This window comes from Salmo salar, chromosome ssa20 (assembly GCF_905237065.1).
Source record: "Salmo salar chromosome ssa20, Ssal_v3.1, whole genome shotgun sequence".
Lineage (NCBI taxonomy): Eukaryota > Metazoa > Chordata > Actinopteri > Salmoniformes > Salmonidae > Salmo > Salmo salar.
In genome coordinates, this window is record NC_059461.1 from 59903271 (window position 1) to 59927301 (window position 24031).

Genomic DNA, 24031 nt, shown 5'->3' on the forward strand with positions numbered 1-24031 from the left:
CACCGGTCTAATGTCCATTGCTCGTGTTTCTTAGCCCAAGCAAGTCTCTTCTTCTTATTGGTGTCCTTTAGTAGTGGTTTCTTTGCAGAAATTCGACCATGAAGGCCTGATTCAGACCATGAAGGCCTGTCTCCTGTGAACAGTTGATGTTGAGATGTATCTGTTACTTGAACTCTGTCAAGCATTTATTTGGGCTGCAATTTCTGAGGTTGGTAACTCTAATTAACTTCTCCTCGGCAGCAAAGGTAACTCTGGGTTTTCCTTTCCTGGGCGGTCCTCATGACAGCCAGTTTCATCATAGCGCTTGATGGTTTCTGTGACTGCACTTGAAGAAACTTTCAAAGTTCTTGACTGACCTTCATGCCTTAAAGTAATGATGGACTGTCATTTCTCTTTGCTTATTTGAGCTGTTCTTGTCAAAATATGGATTTGGTCTATCTTCTGTATACCACCCCTACCTTGTCACAACACAACCGATTGGCTCAAACGCATTAAGAAAAAAATTCCACAAATTCACTTTTAACAAGGCACACCTGTTAATTTAAATGCATTCCAGGTGACTACCTCATGAAGCTGATTGAGAGAAGGCCAAGAGTGTGCAAAGCTGTCATCAAGGCAAAGGGTGGCTACTTTGAAGAATCTCAAATATAAAATATATTTTGATTTGTTTAACAATTTTTTGGCTACTACATGATTCCTTATGTGTTATTTCATAGTTTTGATGTCTTCAATATTATTCTACAATGAAGAAAATAGTAAAAATAAAGAAAAACCCTTGAATGAGTAGGTGTGTCCAAACTTTTTACTGGTACTGTACGTCTACACTCAAACGTCTAAAATCAGATAGAAAAAACGTAGAAATGATTAATGGACTTTTTTTTAATCAACAACCCACTTTTGCAGGTATAGGGTACAATGAATAGGGGATTGGGTGGATGGTGTATAGAGTACGTACTATCCTGAGCAGCCAGAGCATGGTGGAGTTAGCGGTGGAGTAGTGGGTGTTGTAGTGATATGGGGGGGTCTGGTCCTCTTCCCACGTCTCGTAGCGCTCTGCATAGAACACAGCACGCTTCGGGTTCAATGCTCCAATTGGCTGAGGAAGAAACAGGAAGAAAATAAGTTATATACAGTAGATAGAGCATATTATGTTCAGTATATAACTGATGTTTAAGACTTCGTAGACAGGCAGCTCCTAGAGCAGGGTGGTCAAACAAACGGCCCCCAGGCCAAATGAGACATTTGAATGTGTCCCGCCATGTTGTTATGGTAAAAAAACGCCACAGCCCTCCAGGAGTTTAGTAAGATCTGCTATTGATATTACAGTAATGAGTTAGTCAATGGATAAATCAAGAAATACATGACTTTACAACCCAACTGTTGGTCTTTGATAGAGTGTTTCATTCCTCCACCATAACTCTGGAACAGAGGCCAAGTCAATATTACATTCTGGGTCCCAGCCTCTCTGTATTATGCCGACACTGTGTCCCAAATAGCAACCCATTCCCAATATAGAGTACAACTTTTGACCAGGGCCCATAGGGCTCTGGGCAAAAGCAGTACACTCTGTAGGTAATAGGATGCAATTTGGGATGGGACCTACGCCAATATTATGACACTGAGACTCACTCTGGGTCCCAAGCCTTTGCTTTCTCATGTGTTTTTAAAGGCAATCTAATTAGTCCATTAAAATTGATTTAGTGGAGGTTAAATTGCTTTCTCTGTCTTTTCAATCACCCTGACCCACAGGCAGGCCTTGGAGGTACATTGGCAGTCAATATTAATACACTCAGTGCTAAAGATACAGTGTGTGTGTGTGTGTGTGTGTGTGTGTGTGTGTGTGTGTGTGTGTGTGTGTGTGTGTGTGTGTGTGTGTGTGTGTGTGTGTGTGTGTGTGTGTGTGTGTGTGTGTGTGTGTGTGTGTGTGTGTGTGTGTGTTTTATGCACGAGGCGGCCATATCTCGGATTGACCACAGAAATCATGGGAAATCTACCCCAACAAAGCCCTTGATGGTGCCGGAGAACAAGGCTGACGTTTTACGTATTCTTAACCAATTGTTTTTTTCTTTGCAACTTATTTTTTAACTTATTTTGTACATAATGTTGCTGCTACCGTCTCTTATGACCCGAAAATAACTTCTGGACATCAGAACTGCCAACGAGCCCGGCGTGAATGATATACTGTTTTCTCGGAAACAGGCCCAGATCCCCGTCATTTGCGTGAAGACAAGGCGGAGAAAAAGGGGCCAGTAGGCGATTGAATAAACCCCCACTTCCTGCCATTCTGCTAGAAAAATAAAATTGCTGACCTACGCGGAAGATTAAACTACCAATGGGTCATTCAAAACTGTAATATCTTATGCTTCACGGAGTCGTGGCTGAATGACGACATTATCAACATCCAGCTGGCTGGTTATATGCTGTATCGTTAGGACAGAACAGCGGTAAGACAAGGGGCGGAGTACTATGTATGTTTATAAATAACAGCGGGTGCACGATAGCTAAGGAAGTCTAGAGGTTTTGCTCACCTGAGGTAGAGTATCTCATGATAAGCTGTAGACCACACTATCTACAGTTGAACTCAGAAGTTTACATACACCTTAGCCAAATACATTTAAACTCAGTTTTTCACAATTCCTGACATCTAATCCAAGTAAAAATTCCCTGTCTTAGGTCTGTTAGGATCACCACTTTATTTTAAGAATGTGAAATGTCAGAATAATAGTAGAGAGAATGATTTATTTCAGCTTTTATTTCTTTCATCACATTCCCAGTGGGTCAGAAGTTTACATACACTCAATTAGTATTTGGTAGCATTGCCTATAAATTGTTTAACTTGGGTCAAACATTTCGGGTAGCCTTCCCCAAGCTTCCCACAATAAGTTGGGTGAATTTTGGCCCATTCCTCCTTACAGAGCTTTTTTTTTTTTTAATTTTTTGTCAGTTCTGCTCACAATTATTTTTTATAGGATTGAGGTCAGGGCTTTGTGATGGCCACTCCAATAACTTGACTTTGTTGCCCTTAAGCCATTTTGCCACAACTTTGGAAGTATGCTTGGGGTCCATTTGGAAGACTCATTTGCAACCAAGCTTTAACTTCCTGACTGATGTCTTGAGATGTTGCTTCAATATATCCACATCATTTTCATTACTCATGATGCCATCTATTTTGTGAAGTGCACCAGTCCCTCCTGCAGCAAAGCACCCCCACAACATGATGCTGCCACCACCATGCTTCACGGTTGGGGAGGTGTTCTTCGGCTTGCAAGCCTCCCCCTTTTTCCTCCAAACATAACGGTGGTCATTATGGCCAAACAGTTCTATTTTTGTTTCATCAGACCAGAGGACATTGCTCCAAAAAGTACGATCTTTGTCCCCATGTGCAGTTGCAAACCGTAGTCTGGCTTTTTTATAGCGGTTTTGGAGCAGTGGCTTCTTCCTTGCTGAGCGGCTTTTCAGGTTATGTCGATATAGAACTCGTTTTACTGTGGATATAAATACTTTTGTACCTGTTTCCTCCAGCATCTTCACAAGGTCCTTTGCTGTTGTTCTGGGATTGATTTGCACTTTTCACACCAAAGTACGTTCATCTCTAGGAGACAGAACGCGTCTCCCTCCTGATCAGTATGACGGCTGCGTGATCCCACGGTGTTTATACTTGTTTACTATTGTTTGTACAGATGAACGTGGTACCTTCAGGCGTTTGGAAATTGCTCCCAAGGATGAACCAGACTTGTGGAGGTCTACAATTTTTTTCTGAGGTCTTGGCTGATTTCTTTTGATTTTCCCATGACGTCAAGCAAAGAGACACTGAGTTTGAAGGTAGACCTTAAAATACATCCACAGGTACACCTCCAATTAACTCAAATAATGTCAATTAGCCTATCAGAAGCTTCTAAAGCCATGACATAATTTCAGGAATTTTTCAAGCTGTTTAAAGGCACAGTCAACAGTACGTAAACTTCTGACCCACTGGAATTGTGATACAGTGAATTATAAGTGAAATAATATGTCTGTAAACAATTGTTGGAAAAATTACTTGTGTCATGCACAAAGTAGATGTCCTAACCGACTTGCCAAAACAACAGTTTGTTAACAAGATATTTGTGGAGTGGTTGAAAAACGAGTTTTAATGACTCCAACATAAGTGTATGTAAACTTTCGACTTCAACTGTACCTAGAGAGTTTTCATCTGTATTTTTTGTAGCTGTCTACATACCACCACAGACCGATGCTGGCACTAAGACTGCACTAAATGAGCTGTATTCAGCCATAAGCAAACAGGAAAACGCTCACCCAGAGGCGGTGCTCCAAGTAGCCGGGAACTTTAAAGCAGGGAAATTTAAATCCGTCTTACAAAATTTCTATCAGCATGTTTAATGTGCAACCAGAGGGAAAGAAAACATAGGGACCACCTTCACTCCACACACAGAGACGCATACAAAGCTCTCGCCCTCCATTTGGCAAATCTGACCATAATTCTATCCTCCTGATTCCTGCTTACAAGCAAAAATTAAAGCAGGAAGCACCAGTGACCTGGAGGAGTACACCACATCAGTCATTGGCTTCATCAATAAGTACATCGATGACGTCGTCCCCACAGTGACTGTACGTACATACCCCAACCAGAAGCCATGTATTATAGACAACATCCGCACTGAACTAAAGGGTAGAGCTGCCGATTTCAAGGAGCGGGACACTAACCCGGAAGCTTATAAGAAATCCCGCTATGCCCTTCGACGAACCATCAAATAGGCAAAGTGTCAATACCGGACTAAGATCAAATTGTACTAAAGAGCACCAGCTGTTCCGGAAGACTGTGTGATCACGCTCGCCGCAGCCGATGTGAGTAAGACCTTTAAACAGGTCAACATTCACAAGGCCACAGGGCCAGACGGTCTACTAGGACGTGTACTGAAAGCATGCGCTGACCAACTGGCAAGTGTCTTCACTGACATTTTCAACCTCTCCCTGTCCGAGTCTGTAATACCAACATGTTTTAAGCAGACAAACATAGTCCCTTTGCCCAAGAACACTAAGGTAACCAACCTAAATGACTACTGACCCGTAGCACTCAAGTTTGTAGCCATGAAGTGCTTTGAAAGGCAGGTCATGGCTCACATCAACACCATTATCCCAGAAACCCTAGACCCACTCCAATTTACATACTGCCCTAACAGATCCACAGATGATGCAATCTCTATCGCACTCCACACTGCCGTTTCCCACCTGGTCAAAAGGAACACCTATGTGAGAATACTATTCATTGACTACAGCCCAGCATTCAACACCACAGTGCCCTCAAAGCTCATCAAATAGCTAAGGACCCTGGGACCAAACACCTCCCTCTGCAACTGGATCCTGGACTTCCTGACAGGCTGCTCCCAGGTGGTAAGGGTAGGTAACATCACATCCGCCACGCTGATCCTCAACACAGGGGCCCCTCAGGGGTGCGTGCACAGTCCTCTCCTGTACTCCCTGTTCACACATGACTGCACTGCCAGGCACGACTCCAACACGATAATTAAGTTTGCCGATGACACGACAATAGGCCTGATCACCGACAACAACGAGACAGCCTATAGGGAGGAGGTCAGATACCTGGCCATGTGGTACCAGGAAAACAACCTCTCCCTCAACGTGATCAAGACAAAGGAAATGTTTGTGGACTCCAGGAAAAAGAGGACCGAGCACGCCCCCATTCTCATCGACGGGGCTATAGTGGAGCAGTTTGAGAGCTTCAAGTTCCTTGGTGTCCACATCACCAACAAACTAACATGGTCCAAGCACACCAAGACCGTCGTGAAGAGGGCACGACAAAACCTATTCCCCCTCAGGAGACTGAAAAGTTTTGGCATGGATCCTCAGATCCTCAAAAGGTTCTACAGCTGCACCATCGAAAACATCCTGACTGGTTGCATCACTGCCTGGTATGGCAACTGCTCGGCCTCCGACTGCTAGGCACTTCAGAGGGTAGTGCGTACAGCCCAGTACATCACTGGGGCCAAGCTTCCTACCATCCAGGACCTGTACACCAGGCGGTGTCAGAGGAAGGCCCAAAAGATTGTCAAAGACTCCAGCCACCCTAGTCATAGACTCTTCTCTATGCTACCGCACGGCAAGTGGTACCCGAGCACCAAGTCAAGGTCCAAGAGGTTTCTTAACAGCTTCTACCCCCAAGCCATACCACTCCTGAACATCTAATGAAATGGCTACCCAGACTATTTGCATTGCCCCCCCCCCTCTTTTACACCACTGCTACTCTCTGTTGTTATCATCGATGTATAGTCACTTTAATAACTCTACCTACATGTACATATTACCTGAACTGCCCCCACACATTGACTCTGTACCTCCCTGTAAATAGTCTCGCTATTATTATTTTACTGCTGCTCTTTAATTACTTGTTACTTTTTTTTGTATTCTTACTCATATATTTTTTAAACTGCATTGTTTTTAAACTGCATTGTTTAAACTGCATTGTTGTATTCGGCGCATGTGACTAATACAATTTTATTTCATTTAATTTGATTCAGATGAGCTGCAGCTTGTGGCGAGTCAACGACAAAAAATAAAATGACTTTCATTTCAAATCATTAAGACTTGCCGTTACTCCAGAATTCCCATGGCTGGAGTTATATGAGTGTTACAACACAAAAATCTGCTTTCCAAATGGAATTTTATTCACTATATACACTACTTTTGACCAGAGGACCCTGGATATATAGTGAATAGGGTTCCATATGAGATGCAGCGTAGACAGTCTCGTCAACTTCATTATGTTCCCACAGCCCATACCTCCCTCTATGTGGCACAGAACACATGGCATTAGTAGGAATGTTTGACTTGCGCTCAACTCTCTCCCTCAAAACCAACTGGTCACGTCTGGTTTCCTTCTACGTTCCTTTCTTTCCTCTCCAACATAATGACCGTCCACATCAATGTTAGCACGATGAGGGAGAATGGAAGAGAAGTTTATTGAGATCTGCTGAGATTTACGGGGTGATAATAGGCTGTCAGGTGGCGTCTGGGGCCAGCTGTGATTGGGCTGTGGGCTACAGGAAGACAGACAGGTTGTTAAACATCCAGGAGGAACCAGGCTGGTCTCAGTCAGCTTAGCCCAATCATAGCTGCAGCTGGACAGCACAGCCAGCTAATAGGACGGACTGGGTTTCAACAGCTAACATGGTCTCACAGCTAACATGGTCTCACAGCAAACATGGTCTCACAGCTAAAATGGTCTCACAGCTAACATAGTCTCACAGCTAACATGGTCTCACAGCTAACATGGTCCCACAGCAAACATGGTCTCATAGCTAGCGTAGTCTCATAGCTAACATAGTCTCACAGCTAAAATGGTCTCACAGCTAAAATGGTCTCACAGCTAACATAGTCTCACAGCTAACATGGTCTCATAGCAAACATAGTCTCATAGCTAGCATAGTCTCACAGCTAACATGGTCTCATAGCTAACATAGTCTCACAGCTAATATGGTCTCATAACTAACATGGCCTCACAGCTAACATGGTCTGACAGCTAACATAGTCGCAAATCTAATATGGTCTCACAGCTAATGTGGTCTCATAGCTAACATGGTCTCACAGCTAACATGATCTCATAGCTAACTTGGTCTCATAGCTAACTTGGTCTCACAGCTAACGTGGTCTGATAGTTAGCTAAGAACCCCAAATACAAAGAGACTGTCAATATGAATATTTCCACTAAACCTAGCAGCGCGGACAAAACCGCGTCGACAAACGGTTAAAAGCAGCAGGTGGACGTCATATCGCCACAGAACATCGGCCGTCATTTTCTGTTTATTTCCAGACTATTCTACATCAAATCAAATCAAATTTTATTTGTCATATACACATGGTTAGCAGATGTTAATGCGAGTGTAGCGAAATGCTTGTGCTTCTAGTTCCGACCATGCAGTAATATCTAACAATTAATCTAACCTAACAATTTCACAACAACTACCTTATACACACAAGTGTAAAGGAATGAATAAGAATATGTACATAAAAATATATGAATGAGTGATGGCCGAACGGCATAGGCAAGATGCAGTAGATGGTATAGAGTACAGTATATACATATGAGATGGGTAATGTAGGGTATGTAAACATTATATAAAGTGGCATTGTTTAAAGTGGCTAGTGATACATTTATTACATACATTTTTCCATTATTAAAGTGGCTAGAGTTGAATGTTGAATTGCCACTGTTTGTCGACACACAGAAGGTGATTTACTGCGCATGGCTTACGTTGGTTATAGTGTGTCTTGTCTATTACATCTTACTGGCTTCCTCTGTCACCCTCACAGACAGCTCTTAGACTATAAAAAGATATGGGGGCTTTAGCCTGCAAAACTAGCTCATTAGTAAGACATTAAAAAGCTGTTAACATGGGTAGATAGTGTTGGGTCTTAAGTGACCATAAGGCCCTTCTAAAGCTCTAAGCCTTTCACATGCATGCAGCACCATCAACCTGGCACCCTATTCCCTATATAGTATACTACTTTTGACCATGGTTCATAGGGTGCCATTTGGGTAACAAAAATGTTTGGCTAGTTCACTCAAACAAAACAACATCCATCTCTGGTTATACTCTGACCTTCTCTGTTGTTGATGTGTGACAGCTAGCTACCTAGCTAACTTTGCTACAATGTGGTATTTCATTGATTTCTTGACATTAACACACTTTAAAGCAACCAGGCATGTTAAGTGTGTTGATTCTAGTAGCATAGCAACTAAGTTTCTTAAGGTTAATTGATGGAACCATGTTGCTAATGTTTGATGCTAATGTTAGCAAGCTAAAGTGCTAAAATAGATACTGTGTGGGAGATAGGGATATAGGGTCCCGGTCAAAATTTGTGCACTATATAGGGAATAGGGTGCCATATGGGACCCCCTTCCGTGGCTGGTTAGTGGGGTAGAGTACTAAAAAAATCTCTAGCTTTCCTCTAACACACAGTAATCACCAGCTCCCTATTCCCAGGTGGTTATGTAAATACAGGACATGATAAGGAGACAATAAAAACAAGTGCTTTAGACAGCTCTGCATTTAGCTCCTTCTGAGTTCACTCCCATAAATAACACCTGACCTAGTGATATCTACCTGCACCACAAAACAAGACATGATCAAACTTAGCTGCTGGATTATAGGGCTGTCACATGCTACACTAGATAAACCACTCGTCACATGTAATTAGGATCATTCTCTGACTGCAGAGTAGCGACCCCAAAGTGAGGATCCAAGAGGAGCGCGTGTGTGTGTGTGTGTGTTGGTGTGTGTGCATGTGTGTGCATGCGAGTGTGTGGAACACAGAGAAAGTTCTGCAGTTCGTGTGGTAATATCTAGGCTAACTCTCAAGGAGACACACACACTGCATTTTTTATTTAAATGGAAATGACATCACGGTACAGTGCAGCGGCACTGTCAGGAGGAGTCACACGTGTTTTCTCTCTGGGGATTGTCAGAAGAAGCACCTTGAACAGCTACAATCAAGTTCTTCAGAGTTCTTCGTTTGGCTGGTTTCTCTCATGGTATAGGATTTCTGAAGATCAGTTGCAGTCTTTAAAACATTGATACAGTGATGCACGACTAGCACCACTAAATCTCCAGAGTTGTTTATGTAGCTAGCTACATTCCTAACATTCGCTACGACATACACAATAAACTTATCAGCAACTTTTGTTAACTCTTTTAAAAACATGAATAGGATTTGCTACAACAACTAAGCAGAGAAGGCAAATTAATGTAACTTCACAATGGTAAATACAGTATAATAGTGTAGCTACCCTGCGTTCATAAGCACATAGTATATGTGCACATTATGGTCCTGTGTGGCTCATTTGGTAGAGCATGGCACTTGCAACGCCAGAGTTTGCTCTAGATAAGAGCATCTGCTAAAGGACTAAAATGTGAAATGTAAATATATCAACTTTTCCAAGGGAGCTAGATGTCTTGGAGCCATCGAAAACGTGAAGGGTTCTGGTTCATAAGGTTGCAGGTCCGAAGACCACCACGGACAAGCCCCCACTCCCTCCCCTTTTCATAACAGTAGCTATGAGGTAAAGTAGATCAGGTACATATGTCTGCTGTCACTTCACAGCTTTGGCTGTTCCTCCCTGAGAGAAGTTTTGACAGAGTCACATCACATCACTTCCTTTCAGAGACACACAAAAGAAGGTAGAACAACATCCGTGATAAAGCTCTAGATTGTTAAGAAGAGCACACTCAGTATGCCTTCATATAGGATTATCAGCGTTTCCACTCCATCAACTAACAGCTATGAGGAGATGAGCTTCCCTTTCCCATCAGCCACCTGTCAGTCAGCAGGAAATAATCATTAAAGCCTAATGAACCGCTCCACCACACAACTGTACCGCTGACATAGCGGGTGTGTGTGTATGGTTGTGTGTGTGTGTGCTCCACAGGCCTGTGATCTGACAGTAGGAATGCTCCACTATGGCCCTGAGGCAGAGAACACTCTGTTCAGTTGGATTTAACACGGATGACATGCTGACTGATCAACAGGTAAATTGCAGGCATGTGCAGGTGTGTGTAGGTGTGTGTAGCACACTAAACCAGGTGTGTGAGAGGATTAAGTGGTGTATCATCCGGGAGCTATAGTACATTTAGCCTGCTGGTATTGGCACCCAAAATATCACTGGATGGCTGCTTCCCAAATGGAACTGTATTCCCAGCATAGTGCACTACTTTCGACCAGCGCCCTATAGGGCCTGGTCAAAAGTAGAGCACTATATAGGAAGATGTTTGTGTTTCAGAGTAAGGTGGTTTTACATGACTCTGTTCAAAAGACTTACTGTATCTCTCAGAGTTCCTCCCTATTTCCTCATTCCCCCTGCTCTTTATCTAATCTGTTTATATATTAGAGAAATCAATCCCCTTCATTCTAGTTCAGTCCTTTACTAGCTGGTACCTCTGGAGGTAGAAGGCCTGGGGTTGGAGGTGTGTGTGTGTACGTGTGTGAGTATGTGTGTGTGTGTGTGTGTGTGTGTGTGTGTGTGTGTGTGTGTGTGTGTGTGTGTGTGTGTGTGTGTGTGTGTGTGTGTGTGTGTGTGTGTGTGTGTACGAGCCCTGGGGTTTCAAGGACAACTGTCAGGAGACAGAGGCCTGTGAACTCATGGTAATGAAGGCAGCTCAGCCTGTAAACAGCATGGGAGGATGTCACTGGAATACATTACAATACATAACTGTCTCCCTGGGCCAGAGGGCTCGAGCTCTCTCAGACACACACACACACACGGCCCACCTGGCTGTGTACAGACTGAAGCCGCCACAGGGTGACAAGAGCAGAAACGACAGCAGGAAGACACAGGAAAGCTGTGTGTGTGTGTGTGTGTGTGTGTGTGTGTGTGTGTGTGTGTGTGTGTGTGTGTGTGTGTGTGTGTGTGTGTGTGTGTGTGTGTGTGTGTGTGTGTGTGTGTGTGTGTGTGTGTGTGTGTGTGTGTGTGTTTTACTGTAGACCTGCTGCCAGAGTGAACACTGAATTATACTGGATCACCCACTATACTACCTACCTGAACAACTCAAACCAAATGTTGTCTTTTTCAATTCCAACAGGGCTGAGTAGAAATTTTCACACAGTGACTTTCTACACTGGCTGGGTGAAACTGGTATAAACCAAGTGCAGAGGAGATTACCCTTACAGACTACTGTTAGGAGGGAAGTGTATTCACTGACATTATTAGTACACATGCCTACCAGGGTGCTTAAGTTGTGGTTATTTCTTATTTTCATCGTGAGTTCAGCAATCTCTCTCATTTCTATACCCTACTTCCCCCCTTCCTGCTTTTTCCTCCTTCCCTCCCCTGTCTCCCTGCTTTTCCCTCCTTCCCTCCTGGCTTTCCCCTCCTTCCCTCCCTGCCTCCCTGCTTTTCCCTCCTTCCCCCCTGCTTTCCCCTCCTTCCCTCCCTGCCTCCCTGCTTTTCCCTCCTTCCCCCCTGCTTTCCCCTCCTTCCCTCCCTGCCTCCCTGCTTTTCCCTCCTTCCCCCTGCTTTTCCCTCCTTCCCTTTCTGCCTCCCTGCTTTTCCCTCCTTCCCTCCCTGCCTCCCTGCTTTTCCCTCCTTTCCTCCCTGCTTGTCCCTCTGCTTCCCTCCCTCCCTAGCAAACATTTGTCTGGGATTTGAGGCGAAAATTGATAAAAAACGTTTGTGAAAATGAAGCTCAGAGAGAGTCAGGGAGTCGGCACTTTGAGAGCGAAAGGGAACGGGGTGAGGAGGGAGCGATAGAGTGAGAGAGAAGGAAAGCTCAGACAGGAATGTGATTGTTTTCAGGTCAGTGAGTCTGTGAGTTGTAGAGAGATAGAGAGAGAGAAAGAGATAAAGAGAGAGAGAGAGCTGCTAGGAAGTTAAACAGGGCCAGAAGCCCTCATCATACAGACACTAAAAACTCTCCTACTGTTGATGGTCGAGGACAGTACCATGCCAAACAGAGCAGAGACACTAGAACATTCCGTTTGTGCTGAGGCGATACAGTACCAAACAGAGCAGAGACACTTAAGCTGCTATTCCAGTGTTGGGATCTGTTAGGATGTTATGTTTGCGTACCAAATGGCACCCTAATCCCTATTTAATGCACCACTTTTGACCAGAGCCCTATTGGGACTGGTCAAATGTAGTGCATTATATAGTGAATATGTGGTATTCCAGTGTTAGGACCTGCGGTGATGTTAAACTATCAGCTCCTTCTCTACATTCCAGCGCTGGGTTCAGACTGAGCACATGATGCAAATTCCCCCCCCCCAGTCCTGCAGGTTGTATAACAGAATGACAGTACCTTGGAGAGATCTCTGAAGTTGCCCGGCAGGGTGAGGTCCAGCTCCTCGGACTCATAGTTGGTGAGAACCCAGGGAAACACGGCGTACTGGTTCAGATCGTTGTAGGTCCTCCCTACAGACAGACAGACAGAGATCTGTTAGATAAGTTCTGTGAGAGAAAAGAGGAGGGGATGAGGTGGGGCAGGGGAGGATGTGTGAGGGATGAAAACTGCAGGATACAGGGGAGAACTGCGGGGTACACACAAGGCTTAGGTTACTTTGGTGACCCAGCATGCAACATTCCATCAGAGCATTCCATTAGACTCTTCTCAGGTCAGCTTCCTGTTTCTGACAGAGTAACTTCCTGTCTGGGAGGACGACACCGCCTCTAATAGAGTCCTCAGTCTGCTCTCTGTGTGGAGGCCTTAGTGTGTGTGTGTGCCTCTGACCCTATTACGGGGGCTGAGTCACTGGCTTGCTAGTGCTCTCCCATGTCGTCCCTAGGAGGGGTGCATCACGTCGTTCCAGGCTTTTTTCCCGCTATACTCGACTTGAGTGGGTTGAGTCACTAACGTTATCTTCCTGTCCGGTCTTGCACCCCCTCGAGCTTGTGTGGTGGGGGAGATCTTTGTGGTCTGTACTCAGGGCAGTAGCAGTGCGTGGGTAAATTCACTGGGGAAGCCAAGCCAGGGGAAAAAAAGCCATATTACAACCTATGTGTTGTTTGCTCTATAACCTGTTAGTTCATATGCATGTCGACCGTGATATATAGGCCTAAGGCTGAGACAATAAAAATACCTAATTATATTTTTTCAACTTGAAATTTGATGACTTTTCCTAGAGTGACCCCAACATTAGAAAAAGTGAAACATTCCCTTTGTTCATATTTCCATGAAAGCTGTACACCACCAGGGTACAAAGATTTTCTTAGGGTCATTTTTGACCCAGCAGTTATAAAAAAATGTACACACCACAAAAACCCTACACACACACACACACACACACACACACACACACACACACACACACACACACACACACACACACACACACACACACACACACACACACACACACACACACACACACACACACACACACACACGAGAAATTGAGATTATGTGTGCTACTAAACACGAAACACAAACGCACCGACATGAAACAGAGTCAATAACACCTGAGGAAAGAATCAAGGGGAGTGACAGATACAGTGAAGATAATCAAGGAGGTGATGGAGTCCAGGTGAGTGTCATGATGCGAATGTGCGCGAGACGATGGTGACAGGCGTGCGGGATAATCAGCAGCCTGATGACCTAGAGGACGGAGAGGGAGTATACGCCCATGTTTAGGAGCGAAGGGGTCTCCTGACGTGGTATATATGAAGTGTGTGTGTATAGTGTGTATACTGTATGTAGTGTGTGTAGTGTGTGTAGTGTCTATATGTAGTCTGTGGTGTATATGTAATTACAGAGATATAGAACTGTTCTCCTAGTCACCGTGTTGTCGTTGAGCATGCCTCATGTGACACCACCAGGCTAGCCTCCTGATTGGACATCCTGTGGTGGTTACCATGGATACTTCAGTCATGGCAGTGCCCACATGCAGATGTGAGAGCTTAGTTTTCCCCTTCAGTGGGATGATGGTTTTCAGATGGAACCCTAACTCAGCTATGAGAACTATGAGGAGTTCCTCAACATTCCATGTCGCCACAAGTCCTCTCTAATTTCACACTGCTATGGACTGGTCCAATCAGAAGACACTGTTATGGGCTGGTCCAATCAGAAGACACTGTTATGGGCTGGTCCAATCAGAAGACACTGCTATAGGCTGGTCCAATCAGCAAGCACTGTTATAGGATGGTCTAATCAGAAAACACTGCTATGGGCTGTCCAATCAGTAAGCACTGTTATGGGCTGGTCCAATCAGAAGACACAACTATTAGCTGGTCCAAACAGAATGCACTATTATGAGCCGGTCCAATCAGAGAACAGAGCTGTGGGTGTGATATCAACAACTTATTATAAAGCAGTATTACAAACTAGCAGCAAAGCCACAACAGCCAGTCAAACAGGACAGGACACCACTATCAGCACTGACACAATCGTTTTAATAAACCAAACCTATTTCACCTTTATTTAACCAGGTAGGCTAGTTGAGAACAAGTTCTCATTTGCAACTGCGACCTGGCCAAGATAAAGCATAGCAATTCGACACATACAACAACACAGAGTTACACATGGAATAAACAAAACATACAGTCAATAATACAGCAGAACAAAAGAAAACAAAAAGTCTATATACAGTGAGTGCAAATGAGGTAAGTTAAGGCAATAAATAGGCCATGGTGGCGAAGTAATTACAAAATAGCAATTAAACACTGGAATGGTAGATGTGCAGAAGATGAATGTGCAAGTAGAGATACTGGGGTGCAAAGGAGCAAGATGAATAAATAAATACAGTATGGGGATGAGGTAGGTAGATAGATGGGCTGTTTACAGATGGGCTATGTACAGGTGCAGAGATCTGTGAGCTGCTCTGACAGCTGGTGCTTAAAGCTAGTGAGGGAGATATGAGTCTCCAGCTTCAGAGATTTTTGCAGAGAACTGGAAGGAAAGACGACCAAAGGAGGAATTGGCTTTGAGGGTGACCAGTGAGATATACCTGCTGGAGCGCATGCTACGAGTGGGTGCTGCTATGGTGACCAATGAGCTGAGATAAGGCGGGGCTTTACCTAGCAGAGACTTGTAGATAACCTGTAGCCAGTGGGTTTGGCGACGAGTATGAAGCGAGGGCCAACCAACGAGAGCGTACAGGTCGCAATGGTGGGTAGTGTATGGGGCTTTGGTGACAAAACGGATGGCACTGTGATAGACTGCATCCAGTTTGTTGAGTAGAGTGTTGGAGGCTATTTTATAGATGACATCACCGAAGTCGAGGATCGGTAGGATGGTCAGTTTTACGAGGGTATGTTTGGCAGCATGAGTGAAGGATGCTTTGTTGCGATATAGGAAGCCGATTCTAGATTTAATTTTGGATTGGAGATGCTTAATGTGAGTCTGGAAGGAGAGTTCACAGTCTAACCAGACACCCAGGTATTTGTAGTTGTCCACGTATTCTAAGTCAGAGCCGTCCAGAGTAGTGATGCTAGGCGGGCGAGCAGGTGCGGGCAGTGATCGATTGAATAGCATGCATTTAGTTTTACTTGTGTTTAAGAGCAGTTGGAGGCCACGGAAGGAGAGTTGTATGGCATTGAAGCTCATCTGGAGGTTAGTTAAAATGATACATTAAATCTCCAATTTCAATTAAATCCAAGATACTGCAAGATAGACATTCAAAACCCTTTTCCTGAGTTTAGTGTGAGATGATGTGCAGCAGTGTGATAGGTGTTTGGTTTGAAGTGAGTTTTGTTTGGTTTGTAGACAGAGAAGTTTCCATGCTGCGCTCCAAACTGACGGTTTAGTTTAAACAGAAATACATTTTTCTTCTAACAACAATATGGTGTCACACACACACACACACACACACACACACACACACACACACACACACACACACACACACACACACACACACACACACACACACACACACACACACACACACACACACACACACACACACACTTGCATATTGTACCTCAGTGAAAGATGAGGCTTGACCTGAGGCTACAACAAAGATAATGCTTCAGCTATTTCATCTTTACAGAGCCATCAGTCACACAGCAGCCCTCTGCTTCCTGAAACACATCCAAGCTCCAAACCTACCAGCCTCCCATCCTCCCAGCCCCCTAGCCTCCCATCCTCCCATCCTCCCAGCCCCTCGCCTCTCATCCCCCCAACCCCCTAGCCTCCCGACATCCCAACCCCCTAGCCTCCCAACCCCCTAGCCTCCCAACCTCCTAGCCTCCCATCCTTCCAACCCCCTAGCCTCCCATCCTTCCAACTCCATAGCCTCCCATCCCCCTAGCCTCCTAGCCCACTTTTCCCAACCTCCCAGACTAGCCTCTCTGCTCTACTCTGCAATGTTCTGCTCTGTCCCCAACGTACCAGCCTCCTATAACCTCTCAAACTCCCAATCTTCTAGCTTCCCTGCTCTACTCTGCATTGCTCTGCTCTGTCCCCAACCTCTCGGCTCTGTGTGTCCCTGGGGGCTACCCTTACTTCCTCTGACAGAAACATGTCATACCCAAATAGGGATGTTAAAAATGCAAATGATAATGTACTAGATTACTACACAGAAGTTCCCACAGCAAATAAGATGGCTGCTAAGTGTTTAATGTAGTTTAATGGAAAGGTGGTTCTGCTGCTGCTGTGATGTATAGACAATCATTAGGGTTAGATCTGGGTGTTGTGAATGGTACATTATGATGCTGGGTTAGGGTTAGAGTGGTTAAGGTGATTGTAAGTCACTCTGGATCAGAGATTCTGCTAAATGACCAAAATGTAAATGTAGAAAATGATGATAGAATATGGTAGTGGGTTAGGGTAAGAGCAGGGTGTTATGGATGCTACAGATATAAAATCACACGCATGCCCCGTTCATTCCCAGAGCTGCTGTAACAGACTGGGTTCATACCCAAGTGTCCTGCATGTCACAAGACTGCATTAGCACACTGAGCTTAAGCCTGGGCATTCGCTTGGGAAGATAATGGTGTGAGTAGATTTACCTCTGCTGTAGCCTGTTCCTGTTCTTCGGTGAGGGTGTAAGAGGGAGAGGGGGGTCCTGTATGTGAGGGTGCATGGACGAGACAGGGGTTAGGGTGTAAGAGTGTAGGGGGTAGATAGGGATGGCAGTGTGGTGTGGTGTGGGTAGATGTGTCAGTGCTATTCTAGGGTGGTGGTGTAAGGAAAAACAGAGGTGAGGGTGGTGAGGTGGGTGTGAGGGTGCAGGGGGGAGACAAGGGTGGTGGTGTGGTGCATTTTGGGTAGAGTTCCAGCCTGTTCTGAAGTGTCAGGATGATACAACACACACACACACACACACACACACACACACACACACACACACACTCTGAAGTGTCAGAATGTTAATAACAGTAGAATAGTGTTTAATTAGAAGAGCACTGGCTGCACGTTAACACCTCTCGCCCTCTCTTCCTCTCCTCCACCACCCCTCCTCTCCTCCTTCTCTTCCCTCCATCCCCCTCCTGTCTTCCACCCCACCTCCCTGACACTTTTGGCAGCTCAGGTCATTACCACACATTTTAATGAATTTCCACCATGTTTTTCTGTCTGCCGTACATCTAATTAGATGACAATAATGTATCGAACTCACGCCACAGATAACTATAAATATGCATGACTCTGCAGCGAGCGAGGGAGCGAGGGATGTGACACCCCACAGAGAGGAATGGTGCGCCAGGCACTCTCGTTTTCCAGTTAGTCACAGTTCAGATCAGAGAGGCGACAAAGACGTGTGCACACACACACACACACACACACACACACACACACACACACACACACACACACACACACACACACACACACACACACACACACACACACACACACACACACACACACACACACACACACACACACACACACACACACACACAACCCCTAAGTATCCTGGAGGATGTGTGATCTTGCTTCCATTTTCCCTCTTTTCTTTCTTCAAATAACAGTCATATTCCTCCACATGAACAGTGAAGTGTAGGCAACCTACGGTACTAACAGTATTACTGCTTAGGAGTGAACTGAACACTGAACAGAGCATCCTACTCCTTAAACAAAGACAACTTACCTGTAGGCCTTGGCTGGCATGTTTTAACAGCCAACAACAACATACACTACATTAATCTGCTCAACACAACAACATGGATCCATCCAAGATGAGGGGGAGAGAGCATAGGAGAGGGGGAGAAAGGGAGAGGAGGGAAAAGAGGAGAGAGGAGGAGGCTGAGAAAGGAAAGAGGAGGAAAGGAAGGAGAAGGGATGCTGACCTGCGATGGTGTTGAGGAACATGAGGTACTCGAAGTTGGAGATCTCCCTCCTCTGCCAGCGCTGGGTCATGTTGGACGACTTGAAGAGCTGCCGGGGTGTCGCCATGGAGATACGCCTGCACAACAACAGGGGAAGAAAAACCTTAGGCTGTGTCCAAAATGCCACCCTTTTCCCTATGTAGTGCATTACTTTTGAACAGGGCTCATTCAAACCAATGAGGTTTAAGTAAGGGGTTTGAAAGCGTACTCAAGAAACCTAAGTGCACAACCAGACACACATTGACCAGCTAAAGACCAACACTCGCAGACAGACAATCATTCAGTCCGAGCTCAGAGCACCACACACTGGCACAGTGTGACAACCTCAGCAGCATGTGAAACTGGAGCATTCTTCAGCCATGACCAAAGAGTTAGAGTCCTGCAGGCCTTGATGTGACTTCAACTCAACACATGGTGAGAATCAAGAGTTGGATGGAGGCTGTTTCTAAAAAACCTCTCACAGTCGTAATGTCAAGTTATAGGCCAGACCATAGTCTGGCAAACAATAGCTAGTAATAGCTAAAACTACTAGCCAATCAATAGCTAACACCAATTGCTAACACTATACCAACCAATAGCTAACACTAGTTAACTGACTTATAACTAATACTAGAATAGCTAACAATACTAGCTAACACTAGCCAATAGCTAACACTAGCTGATAGCTAACACTAGCCAATAGCTAACACTAGCAGATTGCTAACACTAGCTGACAGATAACACTAGCTAGCAGCAGATAGCTAACACTAGCCAGTCAATAGCTAACTCTAGCTAACTGATAGCTAACAATAGATGTGTGTTTTGTGGTAATTAATGACAGAGTGTAGGTAAGGTGAAGGGACTGTCGTCCGTCTCCTTCTGTGTATTTTACTGTGTGGCCAGTGGTCAGAAAGGCAGGCAGGCTGCAGTTCTGTGCTATAGACTTCACTTAGAGAATTAGATCAGTTCAGTCAGGGTCAATGACTACTCACTCCAATGACAGGAGCAATGGGATTTAAAATGTCTCTGCTGCAGACAGGGTCAGCTGCTGCCAGGGCCGGCTCCACACTCCACCACACAAAGGGGTTAGGTGGGGAGACTAACAATACACACCCTGAAAATAATATGCATTACACAATACTACTCTGGAGCTAGTAAGATAGATGAGGAATTGATAAGACCAAACAAAATGTTTCATGAACTAAAAAATGTAAATGTGTGTGTGTTTGCGTGTGAATGTAGATGTGTACGTGTATGGTTTACCTGGCTTGTGGTAGGCCATAGCTGGTTCCTACTCCGACCCTGGGTAGACTGTAGATCACCTTCTTCACTGTGGCTTGGTCTGGGAAGTTAAACATCACTGACGCTGGGAGGAGAGATAACAAAACTTTATTAATTCTATGTTAAAGCACTTAAGAGAAGCAGTTTATTATATATCATCATCAGAATGCAAATAGGACACATATGAGAGAAGAGTGTGTCTGTTTCCCAAATGGCACCCTATTCTCTATGTAGGCCTTGGTAGTGCACTATGGGCTCTGCTCCAAAGTAGTGCACAATATAGGGAATAGAGTGCCATTTGGGATGTAATGAGTGTGTGGGATGCTTACTCCTGTTGGCCATGAAGACCTCCAGGCCAGTATTCTGGAGCAGGTATCGCCTGGAGAAGACCGCTCTGATCTCACTGAACATCCATTTACCATGCAGACCCTCTGAGTACGCCAGGACCTGCAGAGAGGAGAGGAAAAGAGAGGAGGGGAAGGGAGGGGGAGGGGAGAGGAGGAGAGGAACACGAAGGGAAAGAGACCACACAAAGGTTTTACATTGTGACAAACACAGAAGAGGTGCTATGTTGCAGCAAGGTTGTAAACTTATATTGTCTCTAAATATTCTATTTCCCACTCCAGTTTCACCTCTGTGTCTTTAACACCTATTTCAGATGGTCTGCAACCCGCAACCAGGGTGTAAAAAAAACAGAAAAAACAGGCCTTTGGGTTACACCCATCAACACCAACACAAGGAGAGGAGAGGGTGAGAGAGGAGAGGAGAGGAGAGGAGAGGAGAGGAGAGGAGAGGAGAGGAGAGGAGAGAGAGGAGAGGAGAGGGTGAGAGAGGAGAGGAGAGGAGAGAGGAGAGGAGAGGAGAGGAGAGGAGAGGAGAGGAGAGGAGAGGAGAGGAGAGGAGAGGAGAGGAGAGGAGAGGAGAGGAGAGGAGAGGAGAGGAGAGGAGAGGGTGAGAGAGGAGAGGAGAGGAGAGGAGAGGAGAGGAGAGGAGAGGAGAGGAGAGGAGAGGAGAGGAGAGGGAAGAAGAAAGGAGAGGATGAGAGAGGAGAGGGAAGAAGAAAGGAGAGGATGAGAGAGGAGAGGAGAGGGAAGAGGAAAGGAGAGGGTGAGAGAGGAGAGGAGAGGGAAGAGGAAAGGAGAGGGTGAGAGAGCAGAGGAGAGGGGAGGGAAGGAGAAAGAAGAGGAGAGGAGAGGAGAGGAGAGGAGAGGAGAGGAGAGGAGAGGAGAGAGAGAAGAGAAGAGAAGAGAAGAGAAGAGAAGAGAAGAGGAGAGGAGAGGAGAGGAGAGGAGAGGAGAGGAGAGGAGAGGAGAGGAGAGGAGAGGAGAGGAGAGGAGAGGAGAGGAGAGGAGAGGAGAGGAGAGGAGAGGAAGAAGAAAGGAGAGGATGAGAGAGCAGAGGAGAGGAGAGGGAAGGAGAAAGGAGAGGATGAGAGAGGAGAGGATGAGAGAGGAGAGGAGAGGAGAGGAGAGGAGAGGAGAGGAGAGGAGAGGAGAGGAGAGGAGAGGAGAGGAGAGGAGAGGAGAGGAGAGGAGAGGAGAGGAGAGGAGAGGAGAGGAGAGGAGAGGAGAGGGAAGAAGAAAGGAGAGGATGAGAGAGGAGAGGGAAGAAGAAAGGAGAGGATGAGAGAGGAGAGGAGAGGGAAGAGGAAAGGAGAGGGTGAGAGAGGAGAGGGAAGAGGAAAGAGGAAAGGAGAGGGTGAGAGAGGAGAGGGAAGAGGAGAGGAGAGGGAAGAGGAAAGGAGAGGGTGAGAGAGGAGAGGTGAGGGAAGAAGAATGGAGAGGGTGAGAGAGGAGAGGAGAGGGAAGAGGAAAGGAGAGAGGGTGAGAGAGGAGAGAAGAGGGAAGAAGAAAGGAAAGGATGGGGGTGAGCAACATAGAGGAGAGGAGAGGGAAGAGGAAAGGAAAGGATGGGGGTGAGCAACAGAGAGGAGAGGAGAGGGGGATGAGGAGATGGGGATCATTAGTGTGCAGCACCTCTGGGACAGCAGGTCTACCGAGGGAGATCAAGAGAGGCCTCCGTGACAGGTGAAAATGATCCCCCTAACACACCTCCCTCCCTCCTTCCCCCTTTCCTCGTCCAACACTGTCTGAGCCCTTGGGGCGGCCTAGTCTCCCCAGGTTACAATCACACACATTCCCATCTTATCAGTGTAGCTGGACACAGACAGAGACAAGAGAACCAGCCAGGGAGGTGTGCGAGAGAGAACAGCCGAAACACAACACACAGAGAGGGGATGTAGCTCGAGCCTGACTGACAGTCCAGGGGGGAACGAGGGAGGGAGGCAGAGTGAGATGTTGGGCTGGGGAAGTTAGGTCCAATGCTAATGCTCATTTAAAACAGTGACAAGCAGGAGCAGAGGAGGAGAGGACGTGAAGAGGGGAGGGGGAGGAGAGGGGAGAAGAGGTGAGGAGAGAGGCAGCGGTGCCTTAATTTCTCCCTGGAATAGCTGTGGCTCGACCTACCTGCCACATCAAAGTCTCTGGAGCTCAATTAGAAGTGGATTAGATGGAGAGGAGTGGAGTGAAGGGAAGAAGGTGGCAGGTGGAGGGAGGGAGGGAGGGAGGGAGGGAGGGAGGGAGGGAGGGAGGGAGGGAGGGAGGGAGGGAGGGGTGGTGGCATCTTTGTTTCTCCTCCCTGTGCTGCCCCAGGTTGACAAATCAGCAACCCCAGACTCTAACAGTTGTCATAGAGACAGACTGTCTGCTCAGAGAACGCCTGTAGTAGGGAGCTGCTGAGGAGGAGGAAGAGGAGAGGAAAGATGGAGAGAGGGAGAGGTGGAGAGTGGGGGAGATGGAGAAAAGGAGAGATGGAGAGAGGGAAAGGTGGAGAGAAGGAGATGTAGAGAAAGGTGCAGATAGATGAATGGAGAGATTGTGAACAGATCAGGATGAAGAAAGATGAGAAATATGCAGAAATAACTGAGAAATGACAAGAGAATACTATTATAATGCATGGCCTGATCAACCTTACATTAAAAACTATAGGAGCGGGTGTGACTACCTGGATGTAATACCCCTTCCTGGTTCCTCTTGTCTGTTGCTGTGACTGGGAACAGAGAGCAGGCAGGCCAGGCCACAGGGCTAAATACAGAGCAGGCCAAAGGCCTCACCAGCAACAACACACAGGCTAAAAAGCCTCCGCTTCAAACAGCCCACATCAAAACATTATGTCAGAACAACAAAGCCTTGGTTTAAACCAACAAGCAGTGAGGGGCCCCTGTAGACTGAAGGCTTGACAAAGCCCAGAGAAAAAGGGGCCCCTGTAGACTGGAGGCTTGACAAAGCCCAGAGAGAGAAGCAGCTGTAAGAAATGTCATTTAATGAACCTGTTTGCTGAAGCTGTCAGAGGTGTCAGAGCTGACGAGCGATTGGGACACAGCCAGCCGGCCTACCAGCCAGCCAGTCAGCCAGCCAGCACCCAGTCACAGACAGTCCTGCCCGCCTGCCTGCCTGTGTGTGTGTGTGTGTGTGTGTGTGTGTGTGTGTGTGTGTGTGTGTGTGTGTGTGTGTGTGTGTGTGTGTGTGTGTGTGTGTGTGTGTGTGTGTGCGTGTGCGTGTGTGTGTGTCAGCCCAGTCCTGCCTGCCAGCTGGAGACTTCGGCCCCAATCTAATCAGCCCACCACCAGGAAGGATGACCGGGGAGGACCAGGCCCCTCCAGACCCACCCCGTGACTCCTCCACCCTGTCTCCCCTACTCACCCCCTACCCACCCCACTACCCGCCTTGTCACCCGCCCTGCTCTGCTCTGCTCACAGGCTGTCACACTGCAGGGGGAGCGGGGTGGGGCTGGGGAGGGCCTGGAGGCAGACAAGCCCTTTGTTTCCATGCAGGTTCCTCCCCACACACACACGCACACACATTAAGATCCCATGGTGTGTGTGTGCTGGTCTCTAAGCTGGGTGGAGATCATACCTCTCCTATAATGACCATAATGCAATTGAACGTTTCTGTCTTTTGTTTCCTGTCCCTGTGTGATGTGACAGAGGGCAGATAG

At 46.2% G+C, this 24031-nt stretch overlaps 1 protein-coding gene across 3 annotated transcripts in view; it reads right to left on the minus strand.

Annotated features, from left to right (window-relative positions):
* Nucleotides 1–24031, minus strand: part of LOC106580977 (neurobeachin) — a 344141-nt gene that overhangs the window by 48660 nt on the left and 271450 nt on the right. For all 3 annotated transcript variants that reach the window (XM_045703701.1, XM_045703700.1, XM_014162593.2), the window contains 5 exons: nt 20365–20482; nt 20018–20120; nt 18737–18852; nt 12810–12922; nt 956–1096 (listed from right to left, as the gene is read on the minus strand). In XM_045703701.1, coding sequence (XP_045559657.1) covers nt 956–1096; nt 12810–12922; nt 18737–18852; nt 20018–20120; nt 20365–20482 — 591 coding nt within the window. The remainder of the gene's footprint in view (nt 1–955; nt 1097–12809; nt 12923–18736; nt 18853–20017; nt 20121–20364; nt 20483–24031) is intronic.